At 58.4% G+C, this 23,865-nt stretch overlaps 1 protein-coding gene across 4 annotated transcripts; it reads right to left on the bottom strand.

Annotated features, from left to right (window-relative positions):
- Positions 1 to 389: 389 nt before the first annotated feature.
- LOC141955844 (uncharacterized) lies at positions 390 to 20,983 on the bottom strand. Of its 4 annotated transcripts, none has more exons than XM_074895369.1 (12): positions 20,850 to 20,983; positions 18,616 to 18,712; positions 17,994 to 18,106; positions 6,463 to 6,588; positions 4,622 to 6,314; positions 4,202 to 4,507; positions 3,907 to 4,092; positions 3,533 to 3,593; positions 3,345 to 3,402; positions 1,753 to 2,847; positions 778 to 1,244; positions 390 to 651 (listed from the first exon to the last, which is right to left on the bottom strand). In XM_074895369.1, exons 6-10 carry the CDS (start codon positions 4,355 to 4,357, stop codon positions 1,773 to 1,775), a joined length of 1,536 nt encoding a protein of 511 aa, XP_074751470.1. In that variant the 5' UTR covers positions 4,358 to 4,507; positions 4,622 to 6,314; positions 6,463 to 6,588; positions 17,994 to 18,106; positions 18,616 to 18,712; positions 20,850 to 20,983; the 3' UTR covers positions 390 to 651; positions 778 to 1,244; positions 1,753 to 1,772. The 4 variants fall into 4 exon arrangements, with proteins under 4 accessions (XP_074751470.1, XP_074751471.1, XP_074751469.1 ...); XM_074895370.1 differs by having other exon boundaries at positions 4,622 to 6,221; XM_074895368.1 differs by having other exon boundaries at positions 4,622 to 6,588.
- Positions 20,984 to 23,865: the final 2,882 nt, after the last annotated feature.

The following is a 23,865-nucleotide window of genomic DNA, read 5'->3' as shown; positions in this document are numbered from 1 at the left end:
GCCTGACAGTAAAGACCTTTACTGTTGAGCGAATGTGTTCCAGGTGAAAAGAGGCAAAGACCCGACGTGTGCGGTCCCCCTGTTCCTGCAGTGGGTGCCCCGCAGCCCCCGGGCTCTGGAGGGGGCAGGAGGCAGGAGCAGGGTGCAGGCAGGCACAGTCCCTGCCTGCTCTGGCAGGAGCAGCTCTGGGCCGAGCAAACGCCCCCGTCGCGGTGCCTACGGACGCGGGGCCGGACAGAGGTGACCAAGCCCGGGGGAGCTCGGAGCCAGGACCTGGGGGAGACCCGGCAGAGGCGGGGGGTCAGCAAGGGACCCACAGGGGAGGTTTGGCAAAGGGACGGGGGAGGGCGCGCATCAAGGGCTGGGTGGAAGGACCACGGCACCAGGGATGGAGAAAAGATAATTTTTTTATTGTTCAGGTGGGGTCGCCCCAGGGAGGTTCCCGTCCTACACCCCCAACTGCTGTCTCCGGGGTGCCCGTTGCTCCTCTGGAACCAGCGTTGTTGTCATCCTTGGGGGACTGGGCGGGTCCCCGGCACTTCTGCGCCGCCAGCTCCGCCATGGCACCGGGGCAGGGCTGCTCGCTGAGAGGGAGCTCGGGGACGATGTCCGGGGTAGCGGGCACAGGCGCTCGGTTCCTTCACGCTGGCACTGCAGGGGAGGGAGGTGAACCTGCTGCACCGCGGCCCCTCCGGCGGGACGGGCAGGGCTGCCCGGTGCGGGCAGGGCACGGGCTGAGGGTCTGGGGCAGGATCTGGGGTCTCTGCCAGCACTCACCATGTCTCCGGGGTTGGTGCAGGCTCCTTCCTTCCTCTGTGCTTCAGTGGTAAAGCGTCCGAGGACGGTGAGGGAGTGAGCTCAGGCCTGCCGTGAGGTGTCGGCTCTTTGCAGGGTGCTCGGGGCCGGGCCGAAAAAACTCAATTTCTGCACGGGCACTGCGTGCCGTGCCGTGCCATTCCATGCCACGGTGTGTTGTAGCACCCCATGACATTCCGTGGCAGGTCGTGCTCTGCCGTGCTGTGCCATGCCTTGCCGTGCCATGCTGTGCCGCGCTGCGATGCCGTGCCACGCCCTGCTGTGCCGTGCCGCGCCGTGCCAGGCCATGCTGTGCAGTTGGGCCGTGCTGTGCCACGCGGTGCCATGCCATGGCATTTGCAGGCTGCTTCAGGCCAGGGCCACTCAGTGCTCAGCTTCTCCAGCTCAGCTTTCTCTCTCCTCCCTCTTTTGACGGCCTCCCTCTTTCTCTGCAGGACCCCAAGAGCTGTGTGAGACGGGAGCACCTCCCAGGCCTCCACACCACCCCACACTGCCCTAGACCACCCCACAGCACAGCCCCCCACAGCTCCCCACCCCATCCCACTGCCCGGCACAGCGCGGTGCAGCCGTCACATACCCACAGCCGTTGGGCCGCCAACACGGCGCCGAGCAGGAAGCTCATCTCCGTGAGCATCAGTAGCCAGAGCATCTCGGCCGGGGTGAGCCCGTTGCCACAGGCCGTGGCTGCTGGCCCAGTGCGGCCGCGGCCTTTTATATTGGGGCAGGCGGGCGCAGCCCCTGTGTAACCTCACACCAAAACTCAGCGCGGGGCCGTCGCACCCCTCACCGTCAGCCCGGCGCCCCCAGACCCCGCTGCCATCCCGTCCCACAGAAACGTCCCCAGCACCGCAGCTGTGACAGCTGCACCAGACAGCCCAGACCCGTCCCCGTCCTCCCGTGCTGGGCTCCCCCTGCCCACGCTCCCCCCAGTCCCACCTTTTCTGGCGCGGGGCTCCTTACGCCTCTGCCACCGTGTTGGCCGGGAGGGCTTTGGCCTGAAACTGGTGGTCGCCGGGCAGTGCCTTGTCCCCACGGGCGGTGCCGCTGGGTGCCGAACTTCCTTCCATCCACTTCAAGAAGCACTCGCAGTCGAAGCAAGACTCCAGTTCGTCCCTCAGTGTGGCGCAGACGTGGCAGAGGCGCTTCAGCTTTCGGCTGAGCCGCTGCCCCAGGCCCTCGTGCCTCTCCGAGGGCTGGGCCAACCCCACAGCGCTGCTCACCCGGGCCGGGGCCGCAGAGGAGGGTGTTTGTGCCATGTCGGCCAGGGTGCAGACAGGGACTGTGGGGGGGGGCGACTCGCCCCGTGCAGCCGGCTGCAGCTCCGCGCTGCCTTTGGCCTCCCTATCCCTCGCAGGAGGAGCCCCCGCGTCCTGCCCGGCCGCTCTCATCTGCCCCTGTGCTGCTCCCGGGGCGCTGAGGACGGGGGACGGCGCCTGAGAGCTCTCGCTGGCCCAAAGGCTCCTGGGCAGAGGCGCGCTGCACTTCTTGCAGCATCGCTCCGGGGGGATTTCGGGGAACCGATGGGTTCTCTGCCAGACGTAGACGGTTTCCCCAGCCAGGACCAGCTCAAAGCCCATGCCCAGCTCCAGCTGGAGCTCCTCCCGGTGCACCAGCAGGTCCACGCTGTGGAGGATGGCGGCCAGCGTGGGCAGGTCCCGCTCTGGCAGGGGCTCGCTGCGGTGCGGGCAGCTGCCGGTGAGGCACCGCCGGCACTCCAGGCAGGTGGCGTATTCCTTGCGGATGTCTTGGGAAGCGCTTGGAGCGCCGCGATCCCGAGCCTCCTTCAGTTTTCCCAGGAGGTCGCGGCAGACTCGGGTCCCGCCCAGGGACTCCATGAGGGACGTGGCCAGCTCCTCCAGGTCGCTGCTGTGGGAGGAGGAGGGCTGGCTCCTGAGGAGCTCCGAGCTGGTGGCAGCACCGACGTTCCCATCTCGACCCACGTCTCCCGTCCCGTGGGGGAGCTCCCTCGCAGAAGCCGCGTCCCCGCCGACGCCGCTTTCCCACCCTTCTCCTTCGTGGCGCTTCCTCCGGCTGTGGGGGGAGATCCCGGCTGGAGTGTGGGGCTGCTGTGGGGCAGCCCGGACCCAGCACCCTCTCCCTGTCTTCTCCCGACCGCCTGGGTGATCCTGCCGGCCCTGCCGGCTCTGGGGTGCTCCGGGTGATGGGGGGGTCGTGGGGACACGGGGCAAGGCCAGCCCAGCAGCACGAGGGGCACAGCGAGGGGCCGGGCACCTTCCAGCCCCGGGAGAGAAGGGCCAGGCCAGGGGCTGAGGACAGAGAGGGGTGCTGGGGCCACCGGTGGGCTCTGTGGGAGGGGCCTGGTGCTGGGAAGCTGCCACCCCCCCAGGGATGCCCTGGCCCTCCCCAAGCCAGCCCCCGCTTCCCTCGGCCCCCAACGCCTTCCCGCCCTCGGCTTCCTCGGGGGTTTGGGGCCAGATCCTGCTCTCGCCCCCCCGCAGCCTCCCCAGGGCAAGGGCGCAGCTACACAGGGCAGAGGGACCCCCGCGTGGGGCTCCTGGAGGACTTACCCTGCCGTCTGGCTCTCGGTGGCCCCTTCCACGGCTTCCCAGGGGACGGAGGGGGCTCCTGGCGGAGGGAGGGAGAAAGCAGAGGGACAGTGAGCGAGGGCAGCCGGCGCGGGGGCTCTGCCGCAATGGCGTCCCTCAGCCGGGAGCCGCCGTGGAGCCCGGCGCAGCTCTGGGCCGGGGTTGCTCACCTATCGGGTCCTTCCTCCCGTCTCTCGGACAGCTCTTCTCCTCTGCAGAGCTCCCCTGTCCCTAGAACACAAGCCCCGCGTTAGTGCAGGGGGTCTCCCCTGGGCCAGGAGGAGCCCTGCCCCGCGCACGAGGACCCCGGGAAGGGGCAGCTGGAGCTCCGGGGGCAGGACTGGCCCCGGCCCCAAGCCTGGGCTGGGGCCTGAGCAGAGGGGGCTCGGTGGCTCCCGAGCAGGGGCCGTGCTGGGTGGGCAACGGCCACCGGTCACTGCTCGTGCCCCGCTTACGGGGCCTTCCCGAGCACCCCGGGGACGGGCTCTGCCCGGGGCTAAGCCCTGCCCAGGGGGTGTCGGGGGGTGCCATGACCAACACCTACCTTGGCCTTGCTCCTGGGCCAGCAGGCTGCGAGGAGGCCCATGGTGAGGACAGATAACAGATTGGAGGCACAGGGCAGCACCACCATGAAGAGGCCCCACAAGAAGAGGCTCGAGATGAAGATGAGGACAGTCAGCTTCCACTCCTCCATCCGGCGCAGAGCGTGGCAGCATCTCCTCCAGAAGTTCTGCGTGATAAGGGGGCGTGAAAGGGGTCAGCTGGGGAGGCCGAGAAAGCCGGCAGGAGGCCCCGAGGGGAGGAGAGGTTGGGGTGAGGCCGAAGCACCCCGCTACTACCGGCTTGTTGCCCCTTCCCTCCCTCTTTGAGACGTTGTCCATCTCCTGGTCCATCTGCTCTCCTGCTCGCTGGCTCCCACGCAGTCGAAGTGACAGCTGAGCCTCCCTGCCACCCGCTGAAACAGGGGCCACATTGTGATGCAATGATGATGACATCACGCTGGCACACAGTGGTTGCCATGGTGACCCAGGGCTGCGCTGGAGATTCTGAAGCCCTCAGGGCGTGGCCGCCCCAGGAAAGCCCCTGTGGTCTCCAAAAGTTCCTGCTGACTCAAACCGCTCTGGGCTGGCAGGGTTCCGGGAGAACTCCCTAAGGACCATCACAGGCAAAACAGAGTCACCTTGAGGAAGATTATCGGCATTTATTGCCGGTTAAAATTAAAGAAGGCTAATAAGAGTGAGCAACCAAAGTGAAACCACGTGCCCTGGGGGAAGGCCATCGGCATCAGCGGCGATGAGGGGCTGGGCCGGGGTGGGCCGGCGCTCTCCTCTGCTGCTCCTTTTCTCTCTCCAGTCCGTGTCAGGGGCCCTTCAGCCCCTTCTAGAAGGGCAGTGGCCACGGGGGCGGCTCTGACCGCCCCGCCGAGGGACGCGCAGTCTCGGGACCGGCGCCGGCCTCCAGCCCTTGGCTCTGGTCCCGGAGCCACGAGTGGCACCGGCAGCGGGGGGCAAAGGAGGCGGCGCGGCCCGGCCCGGCGGCGCAGAGGACACGGGGCCCCGCGGCCGTCGCTCCCCCGCAGCCCGGCCCGAGCCCCGCGCTCGCGCCTTCCCCTCACGGCCGCCGCCGCCGAGCTCTGCCGCTGCCCTGGCTGAAATGGGCCAAAAGCTGCGGAATTTCCCTCCTGCAGAGCCTGTGTGGTGAGCTGGGCCGAGCTCCTGCCCAGCCTGCCCCGCAGGTGTCCCTGCAGCCGCACAGACACCCCGCCGGGGTGACCCAGGGCCCCCGTGGCACTGACACAGCCTGACGCCTCCTTCGGGGCAGGAAGGAGAGTCTCAGGCCGCTCGGGAGTGCTGGGCTCAGGCTTCTCCCTCCTCCTCCTCACACAGGCTCAGCTGGGAGACACCTGATGGTGACAGTGACAGCTCCCGGCTTCTCTCAGGGACAGTGAAGTGAGCTCCTCCTCGAGGGCCTCTCTGTCCCTGTGGCAAACTTTCCTGTAGGAAATGTAATGAATATCTGATCTGTGTGTGAGTAAACCGACGTCCCTGACTAATCCTCGGGTGGAGAATCCCCAGGGCGACCCCAGCGCTGCTAATGAAGCATATCTGCTTGACAGTGAGAAGCTTGTTCCAGGTGAAAAGAGGCAAAGACCCGACGTGTGCGGTCCCCCTGTTCCTGCAGTGGGTGCCCCGCAGCCCCCGGGCTCTGGAGGGGGCAGGAGGCAGGAGCAGGGTGCAGGCAGGCACAGTCCCTGCCTGCTCTGGCAGGAGCAGCTCTGGGCCGAGCAAACGTCCCCGTCGCGGTGCCTACGCACGCGGGGCCGGACAGAGGTGACAGTGATCTCTCATGAAGACTTTAAAGATGTAGTGAAGCTCTGCAGGCAGAACATTAGGAGAGCCAAAGCGCAACTAGAGCTCAACCTGACTATAGCCGTTAAACACAGCAAAAAATATTTCTGTACATTCATTAAATACGAAAGGAGGATTAGGGAAAATCTCCCTCCTTTATTGGATGCAGAGGGAAAGAGAGTCACAAAGGATGAGGAAAAGGCTGAGGTGCTCAAGGCCTACTTTGCTCAGTCTGTAGCAGTGGAACTGGCCGTTCCCTGGACACCCAGCCTCAGGAGCTGGGAGATGGGGAGGGGGAGCAGACTGGGGGCAGCCCAGTTGCAGAGGAGGTGGTCAGAGACCTGCTGCACCGCCTGGATGCACACACGGCTGTGGGAGCGGAGGGGTGACACCCAAGGGTGCTGCGGGAGCTGGCAGATGTGCTCGCCAAGCCGCTGCCCAGGATTTACCTGGACTCAGGGCTGACTGGGGAGCTCCCACTGGACTGGCGGGTGGCAAATGCGACGCCCATCTGCAAGAGAGGCAGAAAGGAGGATCCAGGAAACTACAGACCTGTCAGTCTGCCCTCGGTGCCAGGGAAGGTCATGGAGCAGGTCATCCGGGGCTGTGAAAAGTCATACAATGGACAGCCAGGGGGTCAGGCCCAGTCAGCACGGGGTTATGAAAGGCAGGTCCTGCCTGGCAAACCTGATCTCCTTCTGCAACAGGGCGAACTGCTGATTGGGTGAGGGACAGGCTGTGGATGTTGTTACCTTGACTTCAGGAAGGCCTTAGACAGCGTTTCCCACAGCATTCTCCTGGCGAAACTGGCTGCTCACGGCTTGGATGGGCACAGCTTCAGTGGGTGAAACACTGTCTGGACGGCCGGGCCCAAGGAGCTGTGGGGAACAGAGTTAAATCCCGTTGGCGGCCGGTCACGAAGAGTGACCCTAGGGCTGGGTTTTGGGGCCGCTCCTGTTTAACGTCTTTACTGAGGATCTGGACGAGGGGATCGAGTGCCCCCGCAGTCAGTTTGCAGATGACACCCAGTTGGGGGGGAGTGTTGGTCTGCTCGAGGGTAGGGAGGCTGCAGAGAGACCTGGACAGGCTGAGCGAGGGGCTGAGCCCCACTGGGGGAGTTTCACTGAGGGCAAATGCCGGGGGCTGCCCTTGGGCCACAACAACCCCCGGCAGGGCTACAGGCCTGGGGAGGAGTGGCTGGAGAGCTGCCGGTCAGAGAGGGGCTGGGGGGGCTGAGAATGAGCCAGAGTGTGCCCAGGGGTGTCCACGAAATCCGGGATAAAAATAACTTACCGACTCCAATGTGATGCAGATAAGCAGACACTTGTTTATTGACGGCCGGGTGCGCGGGTGCGTGCTCTCACCAACAACGCACACCAGTCACAAGAATTATACAGTTTCTATATTATTCATTCATACATATTCATTAAGTATTCATACCTAAACACAAGAACTCCTGGAAATCATCATCATACTTCCCTCCTACTTCCGATTCTGCGCACTGAAGCTTAGAAATGTCTAGAAATGAGTCTGGGGTGTGATTTGGGTCGGTGGCCCATGAGTCGGTGGTCGCGATCTCCCCCTGCCGGAATTACCCATTACCCAGTTTCACTGTTCCTTGGCAGAGATCTGTAAACTGTGACAGTTCATTCTCCCCAGTTCTCATTACTCTCAGGTTGTGGTACTTCTGAGGCATTATCCAATGTATTCTAGGTAATAAATTACTTCTGTGTCTAGACATCTCCAACAACTTCAAACAGAATTATTTTCAATTCTAAATCTAATTCCCTAAGCAGTATCTAGGTGTACCTAGTAAATGATTACTGACCAATTCTCTGGACTTGGTACAGGGCTATACAGAGGAATTCACAGTAGCATTGGTTTCTGGTTAGATGTGCAAAATGCAAGATGTAAACATGTAACCCTACTAAAATATTTCTGTATTCATACTGGAATCAAACATTATTAATTGTAATAATTCTGATTGGTGTCAAATCAGTGACAGGGGGCCAAGGAGGGCAACGGCATCCTGGCTTGTGTCAGCACTGGCGTGGCCAGCAGGGCCAGGGAAGGGATCTGAGCCCTGGGCTCGGCACTGGGGAGGCCGCCCCTCGATTCCTGGGTTCAGTTCTGGGCCCCTCACCCCAAAAAGGCCATTGAATGACTCGAGCGTGGCCAGAGAAGGGCAACGGAGCTGGGGCAGGGTCTGGAGCACAGGTCTGCTGGGGAGCGGCTGGGGGAACTGGGGGGGTTCAGTCTGGAGCAGAGGAGGCTGAGGGGAGACCTCCTGGCCCTCTGCAACTCCCTGCCAGGAGGGGGCAGAGAGGGGGGATGAGTCTCTGGAGCCAAGGCCCCAGCGCCAGGCCCCGAGGGAATGGCCTCAAGCTGCCCAGGGCAGGGTCAGGCTGGCTCTGAGGAAGGATTTCTGTGCAGAAGGGGCTGTTGGGCGTTGGAATGGGCTGCCCAGGGCAGGGGGGAGTCCCCGGGATCCCTGGAGGGGTTGAAGAGTCGGGCTGAGCCAGCGCTGAGGGATCTGGGGGAGTTGGGAACGGTCAGGGGGAGGGTCATGCTTGGGCTGGGGGAGCTGCAAGGGATTTTCCAACCCAGATGATTGTGGGATTTTGAGGGGACACCCCAGCACCTCCTCGCAGGGGCAAGGAGGTGGCAGGAGTGGCTGCTGGGTGTCACAAAGGGGGATCTGCCCGGCATGTGATGTCACAAAGGGGGGAGGTTCCAGCCACCTTGTGAGGTCACAAAGGGGCTCTGCCCACCTGCCCCAATATAAAAGGCCGCAGCAGCACTGGGCCAGCAGCCATGGCGTGTGGCAGCGAGCTCACCCTGGCCGAGATTCTGTGCGTAGTGATGTTCACTGAGGTGTACTTCGTGCTCGGCACCATGTTGTTTGCCCAGTGGCTCTGGGTATGTGACGGCTGCACCGCGCTGTGGTGGGGAGTGGGATGGGGTGGGTGGGGTGAGGGGCTGTGGGGGTGATGTGGCCTGGGAGCTGCTCCCGTCTCACCCAGCTCTTGGTGTCCTGCAGAGTTCAAAGCAGAAGGCAAAGCATGGGACAGCTGACGCCGAGATGGAGAAGAGCAAACAACCGACCCTGCAGAAATGGTGAGTGCTGGGGGAGGCCCCAGATCCTGCCCCAGACCCTCAGCCCGTGCCCTGCCCGCGCTGGGCAGCCCTGCCCGTCCCGCCGGAGGGGCCGCGGTGCAGCAGGTTCACCTCCCTCTCTCCTCCCCTGCAGTGCCAGCACGACGTTGCCGAGCACAGAGCGCCTCTGCCCGCTACTGTGGTCACCATCGCTGAGCTCCCTCCCGATGAGCAGCTCCAGTTCTGCGGACACCGTCTGCTCCTTCCCGGAGCCCTGCCCCGGTGCCACGGCAGATCTGGCGGCACAAGAGCGCTCAGGACCCGCCCAGACCCCCAAGGATGATCCGGGGCTGGTGGAGAATCTGGGACCAGCCCTGGGCCAGGACCCCCCACTGGAGAGGTCAGCAGGGACCAGTCAAGAGCAGGTCTCTGGGGATGAGGGCGAAGTGGCACACAGACCCAGGGATGTGGAGCCAGACCCTGACAGTCACCAGGAGCGCGTGTGGACGCTCTTTACCACAATGTGGCTTGAGGCCAATGGAGTGCAGCTTCCTGCGCCAGACACGGACACCGAGAGGATTCCAAACACGGGATCCTTGGAAATGGGCTGGAGCAGCTCCATGATGTCGGGCAGCAGCACCCCCGTGACCATGGGCAGCACCATCTGGGCGGCGCCGGGCGGGAGCAGCCCAGCGGAGCCCAGTCCCCAGCAGCGGGTGCCCAAGGGCAGGATGCGTGCCTGGACGGCCCGGGGGCTGTGCAAGGGGGGCCGTGCCCTGCGGGAGTCCCGTGCCCAGCTCTGCAGGCGTGTCAGCGCCTGGTGGAAACGGGACCGGCAGTGCTGCTGCAGGTGCTCCCGCAAGCCCCTGAGGCAAAACTATCCCTGACTGCAGCGGGCAGCCTGGAGAGAGCAGTTGGGGGTGTAGGGCTGGGGAAGTCCCTGCAATGAATTCACCTGAAAAATAAAATATCTTAAAATATCTTTCCTCCATCCCTGGTGCCGTGGTTCTTCCACCCAGCCCTTGATGAGCGCCCTCCCCCGTCCCTTTGCCAAACCTCCCCTTTGGGTCCCTTGCTGACCCCCCGCCTCTGCCGGGTCTGCCCCTGATGCTGGCTCCGCGCTCCCCCGGGCTTGGTCACCTCTGTCCGGCCCCGCGTCCGTAGGCACCGCGACGGGGACGTTTGCTCGGCCCAGAGCTGCTCCTGCCAGAGCAGGCAGGGACTGTGCCTGCCTGCACCCTGCTCCTGCCTCCTGCCCCCTCCAGAGCCCGGGGGCTGCGGGGCACCCACTGCAGGAACAGGGGGACCGCACACGTCGGGTCTTTGCCTCTTTTCTGAAATTCTGACACCTGGAGTCGGTCTCTGAGCCTGTGCTGGGGTCAGGACTGGCTGCCAGCTCGGGGTGCAGGATGTGGAACTGGCACACAGCACCTGGTTCCTTCATGAAATTCCCACTGGAAAACCATCAGAGCAAGGGACACCGGTCTTGCTACAGCCAGCCTCCCATAAACTGTTCCTGCAGCGCCCTCCAAAGGCAGCAGGAGCAAGGACTCTGTTTGCTAGCTGGTCTGAGTCCTGGGGACAGGGCTGAAGGAAGGAGCCGGTCCCTTGGGGACTCCTCCAGTGAAGCAGGACAGGTTTCCCCCAGGGAGGCACACGGAGTGGATCAGACAACAACCGAGGCTGGAACGGTTTGGGGAAATCGCTGGCTCCCGCTCACAGCAGGATTAACTGCAACATCAGAGCAGGTCACACAGGGCCTTCTCCGGGCGTGTGCTGAGTATCTCCAGGGAGGAAGGTCTCTACAACACCCTGCCCTAGCACCTGACCACTCTCACTGCAAAAACCTGAGTATCTCATCTCTCAAATGAGCACGGGCAGGAGGAGATCAGAAAGCAGACAGTGTGTAGTACTGCAGTGGCACCTGGGGAAGCTGCCAGCCTTGACCTGCAGAGCTCTGTGAAGATCCCACGGGGGCAGGTGTCGGAGACGACTTGTAACCCCCGAAACAAGGACTGAGAGAAGCAGCCGGAGGGTAAACTTGGTAAAGACAAGGGATGGGGGGGGCAGGGGCCCTCCGAGCCTTTCCAAGAAATGTCTCCAGCACTCCCAAGTAACAAAACTACAGACACGGGGTGGGTACTGTGGAGTCTGGATAACGCAGGCTTGGTGCTCGAGGTCAGCACTTGCTCATCTCTTGTGTGACTCGTGGGAGAAAACTCGCCTGGACAGCACAGGATGCGGCTGGAGGAGGGAGCCCTGAGGAGACAGGACGGTTCTGCGCTGGGGCATCCTGTAAAGTTTTGTTACTGATTTTATTATCAACTGAAATTAAATTGTGTTTGATTTTAATATAAGTATAGAATTAAGGGATATTTTAGTAAAATAATTAAATAAATTAGTTAAATAAATTAGTTAAATTATTGGTTAAATAAATTAAATAAATTAGTTAAATAGTTAATAATTTCTTGGAAGTTGTATGCTTATGTATGAAGACTTAATGAATATGGATGAGTAAGTTCTAGATAAGGTGTGTGATTCTGGCGCCTGGCACGTGTTGTTGGTGAGAGCGCTCCCCTACACGTCCGGCCGTCAGTAAAGAAGTGTCTGCTTATCTGCATCACATTGGAGTCGGTAAGTTATCTTCATCCCGGATTTCGGGGACAGTTTCTGGCACCCCAGATGGGACCTCGCTGAGAGACCGGAGGAGTCGGGGACCTGATCGGTTCCAGCCGGCACCGAGGATTTCTCGGGGACACCCATCGATCCCCGATCCATGCGGCTCTCCGCGACGTCCCCTGGATTTTGGTAAGACACTTCTCTTTTGTACTGGGATAAGTGGGTTAGAGTCCCACCAGTAGGAGCGGGTTAGAGTCCCACTGTACAAGCCTGCCTGTCAGACGCGGCGAAAGCTGCGCAGGGTTGGGCTAGAGGATCCTCGTGTATTGGAAGCCGAGGCCTCTGCCCGTAAGACACAAGCGAAAGCTATTGCAGGGTTGGACAGCTGGATTTGGAAACAAGAGACCCTATACGCTGTAGAGTTCTCAGAAGGAGTGCATTTAATTGGAAGTTAAAAGTTTTTATGCACTCAGTTGTGGTACTGGTTGTTTCGTCAATTGAATATTGTACGGTAATTAAGAATTGTGTTGTATTGTGTTATATACCTTTGTTTGTCGTAGTAACTGTAGAAAGGTGTGAGCGTGTTTGTGAGCGTGAGACGTGCAACTGAGCACGAAGCGGGTGTGGGGTTCGGATCCGCGGTTCTGTTATCCCGCGCGGGGTGCAGCCGGAGAAGGACGAAGCGATAGGCTTGAGCGAGTGATCGATTGTATATTGTGTTAACAAAGTCACTGAACCATGGCATCTACGCTGACTCGTTTGTTTAAAAGCAAAAGGATGTGTAATCTGGCTGCAAATGACAAAGTTCTGAAAACTTCTCCGTTAGGATGTTTGTTAGCACACTGGGGAGAGGTACATGATGATTTGAGGAAAAGTCAGATGACTGAATATTGTAATCGCTGGTGGCCTCTGTATACTCTGGGTGATCAGGGAAAATGGCTCGTGAATGGGACACTGCATTATAATACCATTCTGCAGTTAATGCTGTTTTGTAGAAGAGAAGGGAAATGAAGTGCCGTATGTTGATTTTTTTTTTTTCCTATTTAAGACAAAGGAAGGATTGGCAGAAAGAATGTAAGCTGATTAGTAGGGATAATTTAGTAATGGCTATAACTTTTGACGATAAAAAGGTGAAAAAGTGTTGTTCAACATGTGAACTTGAAAAGATTGTTTGAAGGAAAGAATTGCTTCTACTGAAAAGGATGGAGGGCCAGAATTAGATATATCCCCTCCACAGGGAGAACGGCATCGGGGGCGAGAATATAGAGAACAGGTAGAGGAACCTGAGAGTAGCGGACTAGAGGATGTGGATGAAGGGCCGTCTGAGGTTGTAATTCATACCCCTGCATCTCGAAAGAACTCGGCAGCAGGTACAAACAATAGCTCCCCTGCGGCAGGGAGCTGGCAACGATGGGCCGGTGTATGTGAAAGTGCCTTTTCAGTGACGGATTCGATGGCTTGGAAGCAGGCAGCAGGAGTGTACAGAGAGGATCCGGAGAGAACAGGCAGAGTGGCAGATACTATCATCAGAACACAGAACCCGGACTGGAGTGATTTACAGGTGATTTTAGCTAATGTGTTAGATGATACAGAAAAAAACAGATGGTATTGGAGGCTGGCAAAGCACAGGCAGAAGTGACTGTATTGAGTGGGACAGCAGGTGGAATATTAGAGCAGAACTTTCTGTCTGGGGATCCGCAGTGGGGATCCAAATAATGTGGAGCACAGAGAAAGACTGAGTCGGTATCAGAAATGGGTTTTACATGGAGTTAAACACGCCATGCCTAGGTTTCTGAACTGGTCTAAATTGTATGAGGTGAGACAAGATAAGAATGAATCTCCCTCAGCGTTTCTGGGAAGACTAAAAGAAGCTGCCAGAAAGAATAAATACTGATTTGAAAGTAGAAACTGAGGCAGCTCAGATATAATTGGCTTGGATTTTTATAGAACAATCGGTACCAGATATAAGAAAGAAACTGATGGATAATTTTTGAAATATAAACTCTTGGGGGAGTGTGAATCTGAGGATAAAACTCTCATTCTACCAGTCAGAAAACCGTCGGGTGAATATAGGTTAGTGCAAGACTTCAGAGCAGTGAATCACATAGTTAAGGGTATATATCCTGCAGCAGCAAATCCTTGCACGCTGTTAACAGCTTTAAAGGAGACTTATCAGTGGTTTACAGTGCTGGATTTAAAAGATGCTTTCTTTTGTATGCCTTGGAGAAGGAAAACAGAAAATTGTTTGCTTTCGAGTGGGAAAATCCACAAACAGGACAAAGATGCAGCTGACATGGACAAGACTACCCCAAGGATTTAGAAATAGCCCGATAATTTTTGGAAATCAGCTGGCAAAAGAGCTTGAAACACGGAAACAGGACAAACCAACACCTGGACATTTGCTTTTACAATATGTGGATGACACACTGATTGCTACAGAAAAAAAAAAGATTTACCTACATACAGGTAACAATAGATCTTTTTAATTTTCTGGCACCGAATGGGTACAAGGTAGCCAGGGGGGAAAAAAAAAAAAAAAAGCGCCCAAATAGCTTGTCAGACTGTGATATATTTGGACTTTGAGATTTCAGAAGGGCAGCGGCAATTAGGAACAGAACACTGAGAAGCCATGTGAGCCCGAAAATATTCATGAACTCAGAGCATTCTTAGGAATGACAGGGTGGTGCCGCCTCTGGATCATGAGTTATGGTCTGACAGCTAAACTGCTACATGAGGCCCGAAGAACTCTCCTTCGACATGGGGCCCACAGCAACAACGGGCTGTCACAGAACTGAACCGCTTTAATGCCTGCGCCTGCCTTAGGACTTCTGGACATCACCAAAGGCTGTGAGCTGTTGGCTCACGAAAGACAACGCCTGGCACTGGGTGTGCTGACTCAGAAGACGGGAAGCTGGAAACGACCTGTCGGATACTTCTCTAAACAACTGGACACGGGGAGCAAAGGGTGCCCAAACTGCCTTCGAGCTGTGGCTGCAACAGTGATGCTCACACAGGCAGCTCAGAAATTAACTTTGGGAAGCACAATAACAGTCTGTGTCCCACAGACGGTGATAACTGGTTTAGAACAGAAGGGGGGACATTGGCTGTCTCTGAGCTGAATGATGAAGTACCAGGTAGTACTGGCTGAACAAGATGGTGTGAGTCTAAAAACAACTAACCTGGTAAATCCTGCAGTGTTTTTAAGTTCCACACAGGAAGAAGAGCCACTGGAGCAGGACTGCTTGGCTGCTATCGAGTATGTTTATTCCAGTCGAGAAGATCTGAAGGATGTACCCTTGGAGCAACCAGACTGGGAATTGTACACAGATGGCAGCAGCTTTATGGAGCAAGGAGTTCGATACGCTGGGCATGCGGTAACAACAGACACCACAGTTAGAGAGGCAAAGGCACTGACGAGTGCCACATCAGCTTAGAGATCAGAACTCATTGCTTTGATTCGAACCTTAGAACTAAGGGAAACGAAGAAAGTAAATACCTGGACAGACTCAAAGTATGCTCTTGGGGTGGTACATGTCCATGGAGCTTTGTGGAAAAAAAAAAAATTACTGTCCTCTCAGGGATCAAATATTATGCATCAAAATTACATTTGACAATTATTACAAGCAGTTCAAAAACCAAATCAGGTAGCAATCATGCACTGTAAAGCACACCTAATTAGGAACACAAAAGAAATTGCTAGAAGTAATTTGGCCGACCGGACAGCAAGAGAACGAATATTTCAAATGGCATTAATTCCCTCCAAAACAGTAACCCCTCACAGACGAGCAGTAGTTCCACCTTTGTTAATAAAAGAAAGAATGCAAACCAAACCTCAAGAATGTCATTAGGGAGCAGAAGCTTTAGTAACTTCTTTACAAAAACAAGTTTTATCTGTCAAGATGATAGACATGGCTAAATTAATAACTGCAAAATGTGACGTATGTTTGAAAAACAATCCAGTAACCAGGAAAAGAGTTCAAACGGGTAGATTAAAATTAAAAACTTGGGACAGTACCTGGATTAAAGGCGTGTTTGCAATCCTTCCCCCGACAGTAGACAAAGGCACTACCCGACAAGGAAAGGGACATGTAGTACCATGGTAGAAATGTGAAAGGGTGTATGATTGCAGCAATGCAGACTTAATAATTCAAAGAATTCCTCATTTGGCAGCTGCTTTAAAGTTTGGCTGTTATTGTCGAGGTGTTCATAATAACCTCACCATGACTAGTCTCTTTACACCCAGAAGAGGATACTCCTCTAGTTGTAAGAAATCTGCCATTCAGAGCCCAGGGCATTTAGTTTGGGCATTAAGTGATGGCACCCGGACAACCCACTTACCGGTAGATGGTAAGGTGAAACAAATTACTTTAGGCCTGCCAACACTGTGTCCGATTGGGAAGAAATCACCACTCAAGGGATCCCTGGAAAATTTAAAATTACATCGAATCAAAAGGTCTGAAACGGATGATGACGCTTGGAATGAACCAACAACAGGAGTAAAAATTGGCTGGGCTTTAGAGTCTGTTTGAACCCAACAGCGTCCTACAGGAATAGAGAATGGCTTTATCACTTAACAGGACAAGGAGAAAAATTGGCCGATGTTACAAGAAAAGGATTTCAAGAATTAAACATCCAATTACAGGTAACTTCTAGAATGACACTTCAGAACAGGATGGCACTAGACATGCTTCTGTTGAAAGAGCATGGAGTGTGTGGATATCTCAAAGACAGATTGGACCATTGCTGCATTCATATCCCGAATGTTACACAGGATGTAGAACAGGATTTAGATCTGTGAGGCAAAATCGGAAAAGAAACAGAAACCATTCGAGAAGATATGTCAGAAGATCGGCTAGGAAACATTTTTAGTGGATTAGGATAGAATTTGAGCTCTTGGCTGAAATCCTTAATCAAAATTCTGTTTTTGCTATGAACTGTCCTGTTGATGATTATGTTGGTAACATACAGTTTACTAATAGGCTGCAATATATCGTAGAATGATGAGAGAAGTACCCACTATGCCACCAGGCTACAGCGCGCCACCACCATCATCTGGCAAGACAAACTTTGGCCTCAAAGATGAAAATGAATAAAAGTGTGAAAGTATTGAAATGATTTTCAACACCTTCAAAGGGGGGAAATGTTACTGATTTTATTATCAACTGAAATTAAATTGTGTTTGATTTTAATATAAGTATAGAATTAAGGGATATTTTAGTAAAAATCATTTTACATTTATTGTAGTTTGAATCTAGCAACTGACTGCTCCTCTAAAATCCCCTGTACAGCCCCGTACCAAGGCTGAAGGGACTGGTCACAACTGTTTAGTAGGAACGGTTAGAACCCAGGTAACGAAACACGAGGTGATTTGTAACCTGATTTATAATACATGTACAGGACTAGAAGAATGCAAGTAGCTGTCAAGGTCCAGGATGAACGGGAACTGAGGGCAGTGACCGTAACAGCTGGCAGGTACCTGCCAAGAAAACCGTGTCCTTAAGCAAAAGGTAATTCCGGCAGGGGGAGATGGCGACCCCCGGCTCACGGACCACCTGCTCCCATTACACCCAGAGCCATTTCTAGACATTTCTAACCTCTACTGCGCAGAATCGGAAATAGGAGGAGAATATGTGAATGATTTCCTGGAAGTTGTATGCTTACGTATGAAGACTTAATGAATATGGATGAGTAAGTTCTAGATAAGGTGTGTGATTCTGGTGCCTGGCACGTGTTGTTGGTGAGAGCGCTCCCCTACACGTCCGGCCGTCAGTAAAGAAGTGTCTGCTTATCTGCATCACACTGGAGTCGAGAAGTTATTTTTATCCCGGATTTCGGTGACAGTTTCAAGGGGCATCTGTCCCGTGAGCGATCTTTGCTTCATTATCCACAAAACGTGTATTAAAGTTGACATCCCTGAATATGCTAATAAAGACTAACGAGATCATGCTAATTACAGCACCCCAGGAAGCGCCTTGCCCCTCCCCACACCTATGACACGTGATATGTAGATCAATCTGGGGGAAGGACCCGAGGAAAGCGTGTATAAATGGGGGGGGGGGGGCAAGGATAACGGTGATGAGCAAGTGAAGAAGTGAAGTGAAGCAGGTGGATGCATCCCTGAACCCTCCTTGGCAGAACCAGCGCAGGAACCTGGACTGGTGATCTCTCTCCCTCTCTTCCCATCTCTCTCTCTCTTCTTCTCTTTTCCCCCTTGTTATCATTAAGGGACGCAAGGCGTATCATATCCCTTGCCATAATTTGTTCTTCACTTAGTCAGTTATTGTGTATCCAGTCAACACACTGTGGGAAATGAAGAAATGTTTATGTCTGCACTTTGAGACTTGTCTCACCAATCTCTGCTCCGTTGGGGATTTATGAATCTACGTCACTTGTCTCCCTCTTCGGAGCAGGACGTGACAGCAGGTGGGACCTGGAGGTGCCTAGATTTTCCTTCTGAACAGCACAGCCCTAACTGCCAAGTGTTTCTGGATGACCAGCATTAGGATGTCCTCAGAAAGCTGCACCAACATCCTTCCCAGCAGCGCCGACCCGCGGTGCAGTCTCTTACCTCTGCAGCTTCAGCTCTGCCTCCTCTGCCCTCCTCTGTGTTTCCCTCAAGTCAGCGGCCACCCGGGTATTTGTCACCATCTGCGTGCCATCAAAGAGCAGCTTGGCCAGCCTCTGTGAAGGAAGCGGCACACATTTCACACCCAAAGACCTGCGTTCTGGAGGGAGGGATGCTGCAGGAACCCTGCCTGCCCAGGGTCTGGCTCCTGTCCCCATGCTGAGGTGCCTGTGTGGAGCCCTAAGCTCTGTCTTCCTGCTACGGCAGGATCGATGAGCACCCGCGGGCCTCCCTCTCCTGGAAAGCCCCGCAGGCCATCAGCGCCAAGAGGAACACGCTCAGAGCACCCCCCTCTCTCACTTCCCCCGTGCGTGCAGATGCGGTTAGGCACGGCGGGGTTTTGGTTTGGATGCTTGGCGTCACTCCTACGCCCTTACAATCCACGGGAAATCCTACCCCTAGGATCCAGCCCCCAAATCCCCCACCACCCAGTCCTGAGGAGTTCCTGTCCCTGCTGCTTCTCACATAAATGCTGCTGTGTGACACTAAGCACTGTACAAAGCTAAAAGAAGGGTAAAGCCAAATATCAGGGACCCAAGAGGATCTTCCCCTCCTACCGCCACACCTGCCTGCACTCCTCAATGTGCTTGTGGCTCTTCCTCTGCTCTTCCTCCTCCTCCTCCTCAGGCACATTTGGCTCCACATCCTCTCCAAGGGCCTCCCTGGGGCAGAAGAGGGAATAAGACTGAACGTTTTACACCACATCATGCTCGGGGATGCCCTTGAATCCGGCATCCCAACCCAGACTGCATGGTTCAGCGCAGCACACTCTGCTCTCTCTTCCCCTCAGCAGGCTTAGTCCCAGGCCAGCAGGTCCCTGCAGATGCAGAAAGGAGGCAGGAAAGGTGGGGACAGCCGCCCAGAGGGAAAACAGCGTCCAGGCTTCTTTTTCTACATCTGGGACTGCAGCCCAAGGCTAGTTACTGCTTCAGCACAAGGCTGGGGAGGCTCAGCCTCTGTTTGCTTTCCAGGTGGGGATGGGGCAGGCATGGGGCAGAGGCTGTCAGGGGGCAGCCCTTAGGTGGCTGGGGGGGACCCCGGCTTGGCCATGAAGACAGCCAGCTTCTGTCCGGAGCCATTCCAGCATTGGCACTGATCCCATGGCCCAATATCCCCCAGGCTGGAGGGGCCTCTAAGGCTTGGGAGAGGCCCCCACTTCAGTCCTGCTTCGGGGAAAGGTGTGTGCCATGGCTGGTGAGCCCCAGGTCTGGGAACAGCAGCCTGCTCCAGGATGCCACTAGTCTGATGCAGATTTTGTCCAGGGGGGCAGCGGGTCCATGGCAGGGGAATCTCTTGGGGAAGGGGGTATTGCTGCCTCAGTGCTGTGCCTCGGACAGGGCGGGGATGTCCTTGCCTTTGGGATGAGCAGACATCGGGAGGTCCCCGTGCTCCTAATATCTGGCAGAGAACGGGGAGCGTCTCTGGCTTGGGATTCAGGGGAGCGCCAAGGCCAGTTTGGGGAGAGATCCCGGGTCCCGTGAAGGCTGGCAAGGCCACATCGGGTGGCTGCCCCCCGCCAGTTTTTGGTAGGGGTCCTGGCCCCCGTGCCGTTGTGGGACAGGGGATATTCTGACACCTGGAGTCGGTCTCTGAGCCTGTGCTGGCCCGGGCTGGGGTCAGGACTGGCTGCCAGCTCGGGGCGCAGGATGTGGAACCGGCCCCGGCCTGGGGGTGGGGGCATCAAGCCCGGCACCGTTCTGGGGAGGGGAGATCATCTGTGACCTGAACCGGGCTGTGGGGAGAAGGTGAGGGACTTGGTGCCGGTCCGGGGCAGGGAGGGGCCTGGACCCGGCTCCGATCTGGGCGGCGGGGGCGGCTGGGGGTCAGGCCCACGCAGCCGGGGCACCGGGGACGAGCGCCGCTTCTCGCCGGGGCTCGGCATCGAGGAGGGCGGCGACGCGAGGGCGGCGGGCGGCGACGCGCTCCTCGGCGCCGGGGTCGGGGCCGCGGGGGCTGAGGGCCGGGGCCGGGCCCCGCCGAGCCGCCTCCGCGCCGGCTCCCCGCCTCACGCGGCCCCGCAGACACAGCGCATGCGCGGCGCGGCCGGACCGGCCCCGGCGGCGCCGGGCAAACGGCGGCGCCGGGCAAACGGCGGCGCCGGGCAAACGGCGGCGCCGGGCAAACGGCGGCGCCGGGCAAACGGCGGCGCCGGGCAAACGGCGGCGCCGGGCAAACGGCGGCGCCGGGCAAACGGCGGCGCCGGGCAAACGGCGGCGCCGGGCAAACGGCGGCGCCGGGCAAACGGCGGCGCCGGGCAAACGGCGGCGCCGGGCAAACGGCGGCCGCGAGGGGCGGGCGCGAGCGCGGGGCTCGGGCCGGGCTGCGGGGCAGCGACGGCCGCGGGGCCCCGTGTCCTCTGCGCCGCCGGGCCGGGCCGCGCCGCCGCCTGGTGCCGCCCGCACACACGGGCGGCAGCGATCGGGGCTTCTCCGACAGCCCGCTCGAGCCCGGCCGCCGGGGGGTGAACGCGCAGCCGGAGCCCGGCGGCCCCGACCTCGTGCTGCTCCCCGCGCCGGGGGAAGGGCCTTCCCCGGGGTGAGGAGTGGGGGGGTTCGGGTTGAGCCCGCGGCGGCCTCAGCCGGAGGAGCGCGGGCCTTACGGCTGCTCTCAATTAGACAGCCCCCCACCAAAATAATGACAAATTACGACGAGCGCAGGAAACTAGCTCTCCGTAAATTGCAGGTTCGAATGTCTGTGCGCGGAGAACAGAACAGCTTTCCAGGGTTCAACGGCACCCCAGAACGCAGAACAAAGAACTCTGTGGGGTTTAACGGCCACCCCAAACGCTTGATCACTCACCTGACAAGCGAGGGCTCTCCACCTCGAGGACCTGCTCAGGGCAGCGCCCCGACCCAGATCACCTGGAGGAGCTTCCTTGGGCGACGTCCCGACCCCAGGGGAGAGTCCTCGACCGACGGCAGCGAGCTGCTCCAGGGGAGGAGCTCAAAATGGCTGCCCGAGGGGAGGAGCTCAAAATGGCTGCCCGAGGGGAGGAGCTCAAAATGGCTGCCCCAGGGCTCCATTGACACCCAGCCCCAATCTGACCTGTGCCCCGTAGCGGCTCCCGTTGGCCAAAGGCCCCAACTGCCGGGAAGCCCCGAGAGCAAAGGCAATCAGGAGCTGCTCCGCTCCAGCGGCCATGGAGCCCGATCTTCACTGGGGGGGACACCTGCCACAGCCTGCGCTTCCATACTTGCACGTGCTGATTAGCGCTGGCTCAGGGAACGGCCGGATCAGCTCCGGCCGAGGGACCTCTGACTCTTCTGCCACAGCCACGGCGGCTCTTTTTCTGCCAAAAGGTGGTTTGGGTTTGGAGTCCTGAGAGCTGGGATTTGTGAGTGCAAAGTCTCAGGAAAAGGGGGGAGCTGCTGCCTCCTGCCTGCCCGCAGTTGGGGCTCAGAGCTGTGAGGGGCCTCGCACAGGATTGTGCCCAAGGACCTCATGTTTGCAGCTCTGACGGGTCCATCCCGGGGAGGGCAGAGAAACCAGCAGACACCTGGGGAAGCCGCGCAGGGACTCTCCCCCAAACAACGCACTGGCACGGGCAGTCGGTCCTCTGGGAATCGGTGCGTACGTGTCGGAAATGACAGGAATATTCGCTGCTTTGGTGTGACAGGAGAAGCGTGCCCTTGTCTTTCGGCACGGCCCTTGGGTGGAACGATCCCCCCAGCACCCAGCGCTGCAGCACAGCCTGCCTGCCTTCTACAGCTTCCAGCTGAGCCTTCGGCGGTTCTTGTGAGGCCAAACTGACGGTAACAGCGAGTGCACCCGGCGCTGCCAGGAAGAATTCCTGCCTGACAGTAAAGACCTTTACTGTTGAGCGAATGTGTTCCAGGTGAAAAGAGGCAAAGACCCGACGTGCGCGGTCCCCCTGTTCCTGCAGTGGGTGCCCCGCAGCCCCCGGGCTCTGGAGGGGGCAGGAGGCAGGAGCAGGGTGCAGGCAGGCACAGTCCCTGCCTGCTCTGGCAGGAGCAGCTCTGGGCCAAGCAAACGTCCCCGTCGCGGTGCCTACGGACGCGGGGCCGGACAGAGGTGACCAAGCCCGGGGGAGCTCGGAGCCAGGACCTGGGGGAGACCCGGCAGAGGCGGGGGGTCAGCAAGGGACCCACAGGGGAGGTTTGGCAAAGGGACGGGGGAGGGCGCGCATCAAGGGCTGGGTGGAAGAACCACGGCACCAGGGATGGAGAAAAGATATTTTAAGATATTTTATTTTTCAGGTGAATTCATTGCAGGGACTTCCCCAGCCCTACACCCCCAACTGCTCTCTCCAGGCTGCCCGCTGCAGTCAGGGATAGTTTTGCCTCAGGGGCTTGCGGGAGCACCTGCAGCAGCGCTGCCGGTCCCGTTTCCACCAGGTGCTGACACGCCTGCAGAGCTGGGCACGGGACTCCCGCAGGCCACGGCCCCCCTTGCACAGCCCCCGGGCCGTCCAGGCACGCATCCTGCCCGTGGGCACCCGCTGCTGGGGACTGGGCTCCGCTGGGCTGCTCCCGCCCGGCGCCGCCCAGATGGTGCTGACCATGGTCACGGGGGTGCTGCTGCCCGACATCATGGAGCTGCTCCAGCCCATTTCCAAGGACCCCGTGTTTGGATTCCTCTCGGTGTCCGTGTCTGGCGCAGGAAGCTGCACTCCATTGGCCTCAAGCCACATTCTGGTAAAGAGCGTCCACACGCGCTCCTGGTGACTGTCAGGGTCTGGCTCCACATCCCTGGGTCTGTGTGCCACTTCGCCCTCATCCCCAGAGACCTGCCCTTGACTGGTCCCTGCTGACCTCTCCAGTGGGGCGTCCTGCAACGTCGCGCTGGCACTGCAGGGGAGGAGAGAGGGAGGTGAACCTGCTGCACCGCGGCCCCTCCGGCGGGACGGGCAGGGCTGCCCAGCGCGGGCAGGGCACGGGCTGAGGGTCTGGGGCAGGATCTGGGGCCTCCCCCAGCACTCACCATTTCTGCAGGGTCGGTTTGGTTTTCTCCAGCTCTTCTCCCATCTCCATTAATCTCTGCAGGACACCAAGAGCTGCGTGAGACAGGAGCAGCTCCCCGGGCACATCACCCCCACAGCCCCTCACTCCACCCCACCCCATCCCACTCCCCGGCACAGCGCGGTGCAGCCGTCACATACCCAGAGCCACTGGGCAATCAACATGGCGCCGAGCAGGAAGTACATCTGGGGGAACATCAGTAGCCAGAACATCTCGGCCAGGATGAGCCTGTTGCCAGATACAATGGCTGCTGGCCCAGTGCGGTCACAGCCTTTTATACTGGGGCGGGCGGGCGGAGCCCCTTTGTGACGTCACAGGGCGGCTGGGATCCCCTTTGTGACACCCGGCAGCCATCCCTGTGCCACGTTCTCCCCCCTGCGAGGGGCTCAGGAGGCGCTGGGGTGTCCCCCTGGGAATCAGGGACCCCGGTGTCGGCCCGGCGCGGCACGGCACGCTTGGAGGCTCAGAGCCAAACCGCTCGGGTCCACGGGGCCAACGTAGCTGAGACAGCCCGTAGCTGAGGCCAGGCCGCGGCGAGTTGGGACGTGGCGCTTTCTGCCTGCGGGCAACACCCGAGATCCACGTAGGAACCTTCACGGGTCCGTCCCTGTGTCCCGTCCAAATATGGGGGGCGGTAGCGAGCGGCGGGCAGTTCCCCGCCGGTCCCTCTGCGCTTCCATACTTGCACGTGCTGATTAGCGCTGGCTCAGGGAACGGCCGGATCAGCTCCGGCCGAGGGACCTCTGACTCTTCTGCCACAGCCACGGCGGCTCTTTTTCTGCCAAAAGGTGGTTTGGGTTTGGAGTCCTGAGAGCTGGGATTTGTGAGTGCAAAGT

The sequence above is a fragment of the Athene noctua genome, chromosome 1 (assembly GCF_965140245.1).
Source record: "Athene noctua chromosome 1, bAthNoc1.hap1.1, whole genome shotgun sequence".
Taxonomy (NCBI): Eukaryota; Metazoa; Chordata; class Aves; order Strigiformes; family Strigidae; genus Athene; species Athene noctua.
Note: the sequence above shows the minus strand (reverse complement) of the source record. Positions and strands in the feature narration are given on the sequence as shown.

What these genes read in the sequence shown, in the direction of transcription:
- LOC141955844 (XM_074895368.1), bottom strand. Translation starts at nt 4,357, where the DNA reads ATGTCATCATCATTGCATCACAATGTGGCCCCTGTTTCAGCGGGTGGC. An exon ending in AGGGAAGGGGCAACAAGCCG is followed by an intron (nt 4,093 to 4,201) that starts GTAGTAGCGGGG and finishes CTTATCACGCAG; the next exon opens with AACTTCTGGAGGAGATGCTG. An exon ending in CGGGAGGAAGGACCCGATAG is followed by an intron (nt 3,403 to 3,532) that starts GTGAGCAACCCC and finishes TCCCTCCGCCAG; the next exon opens with GAGCCCCCTCCGTCCCCTGG.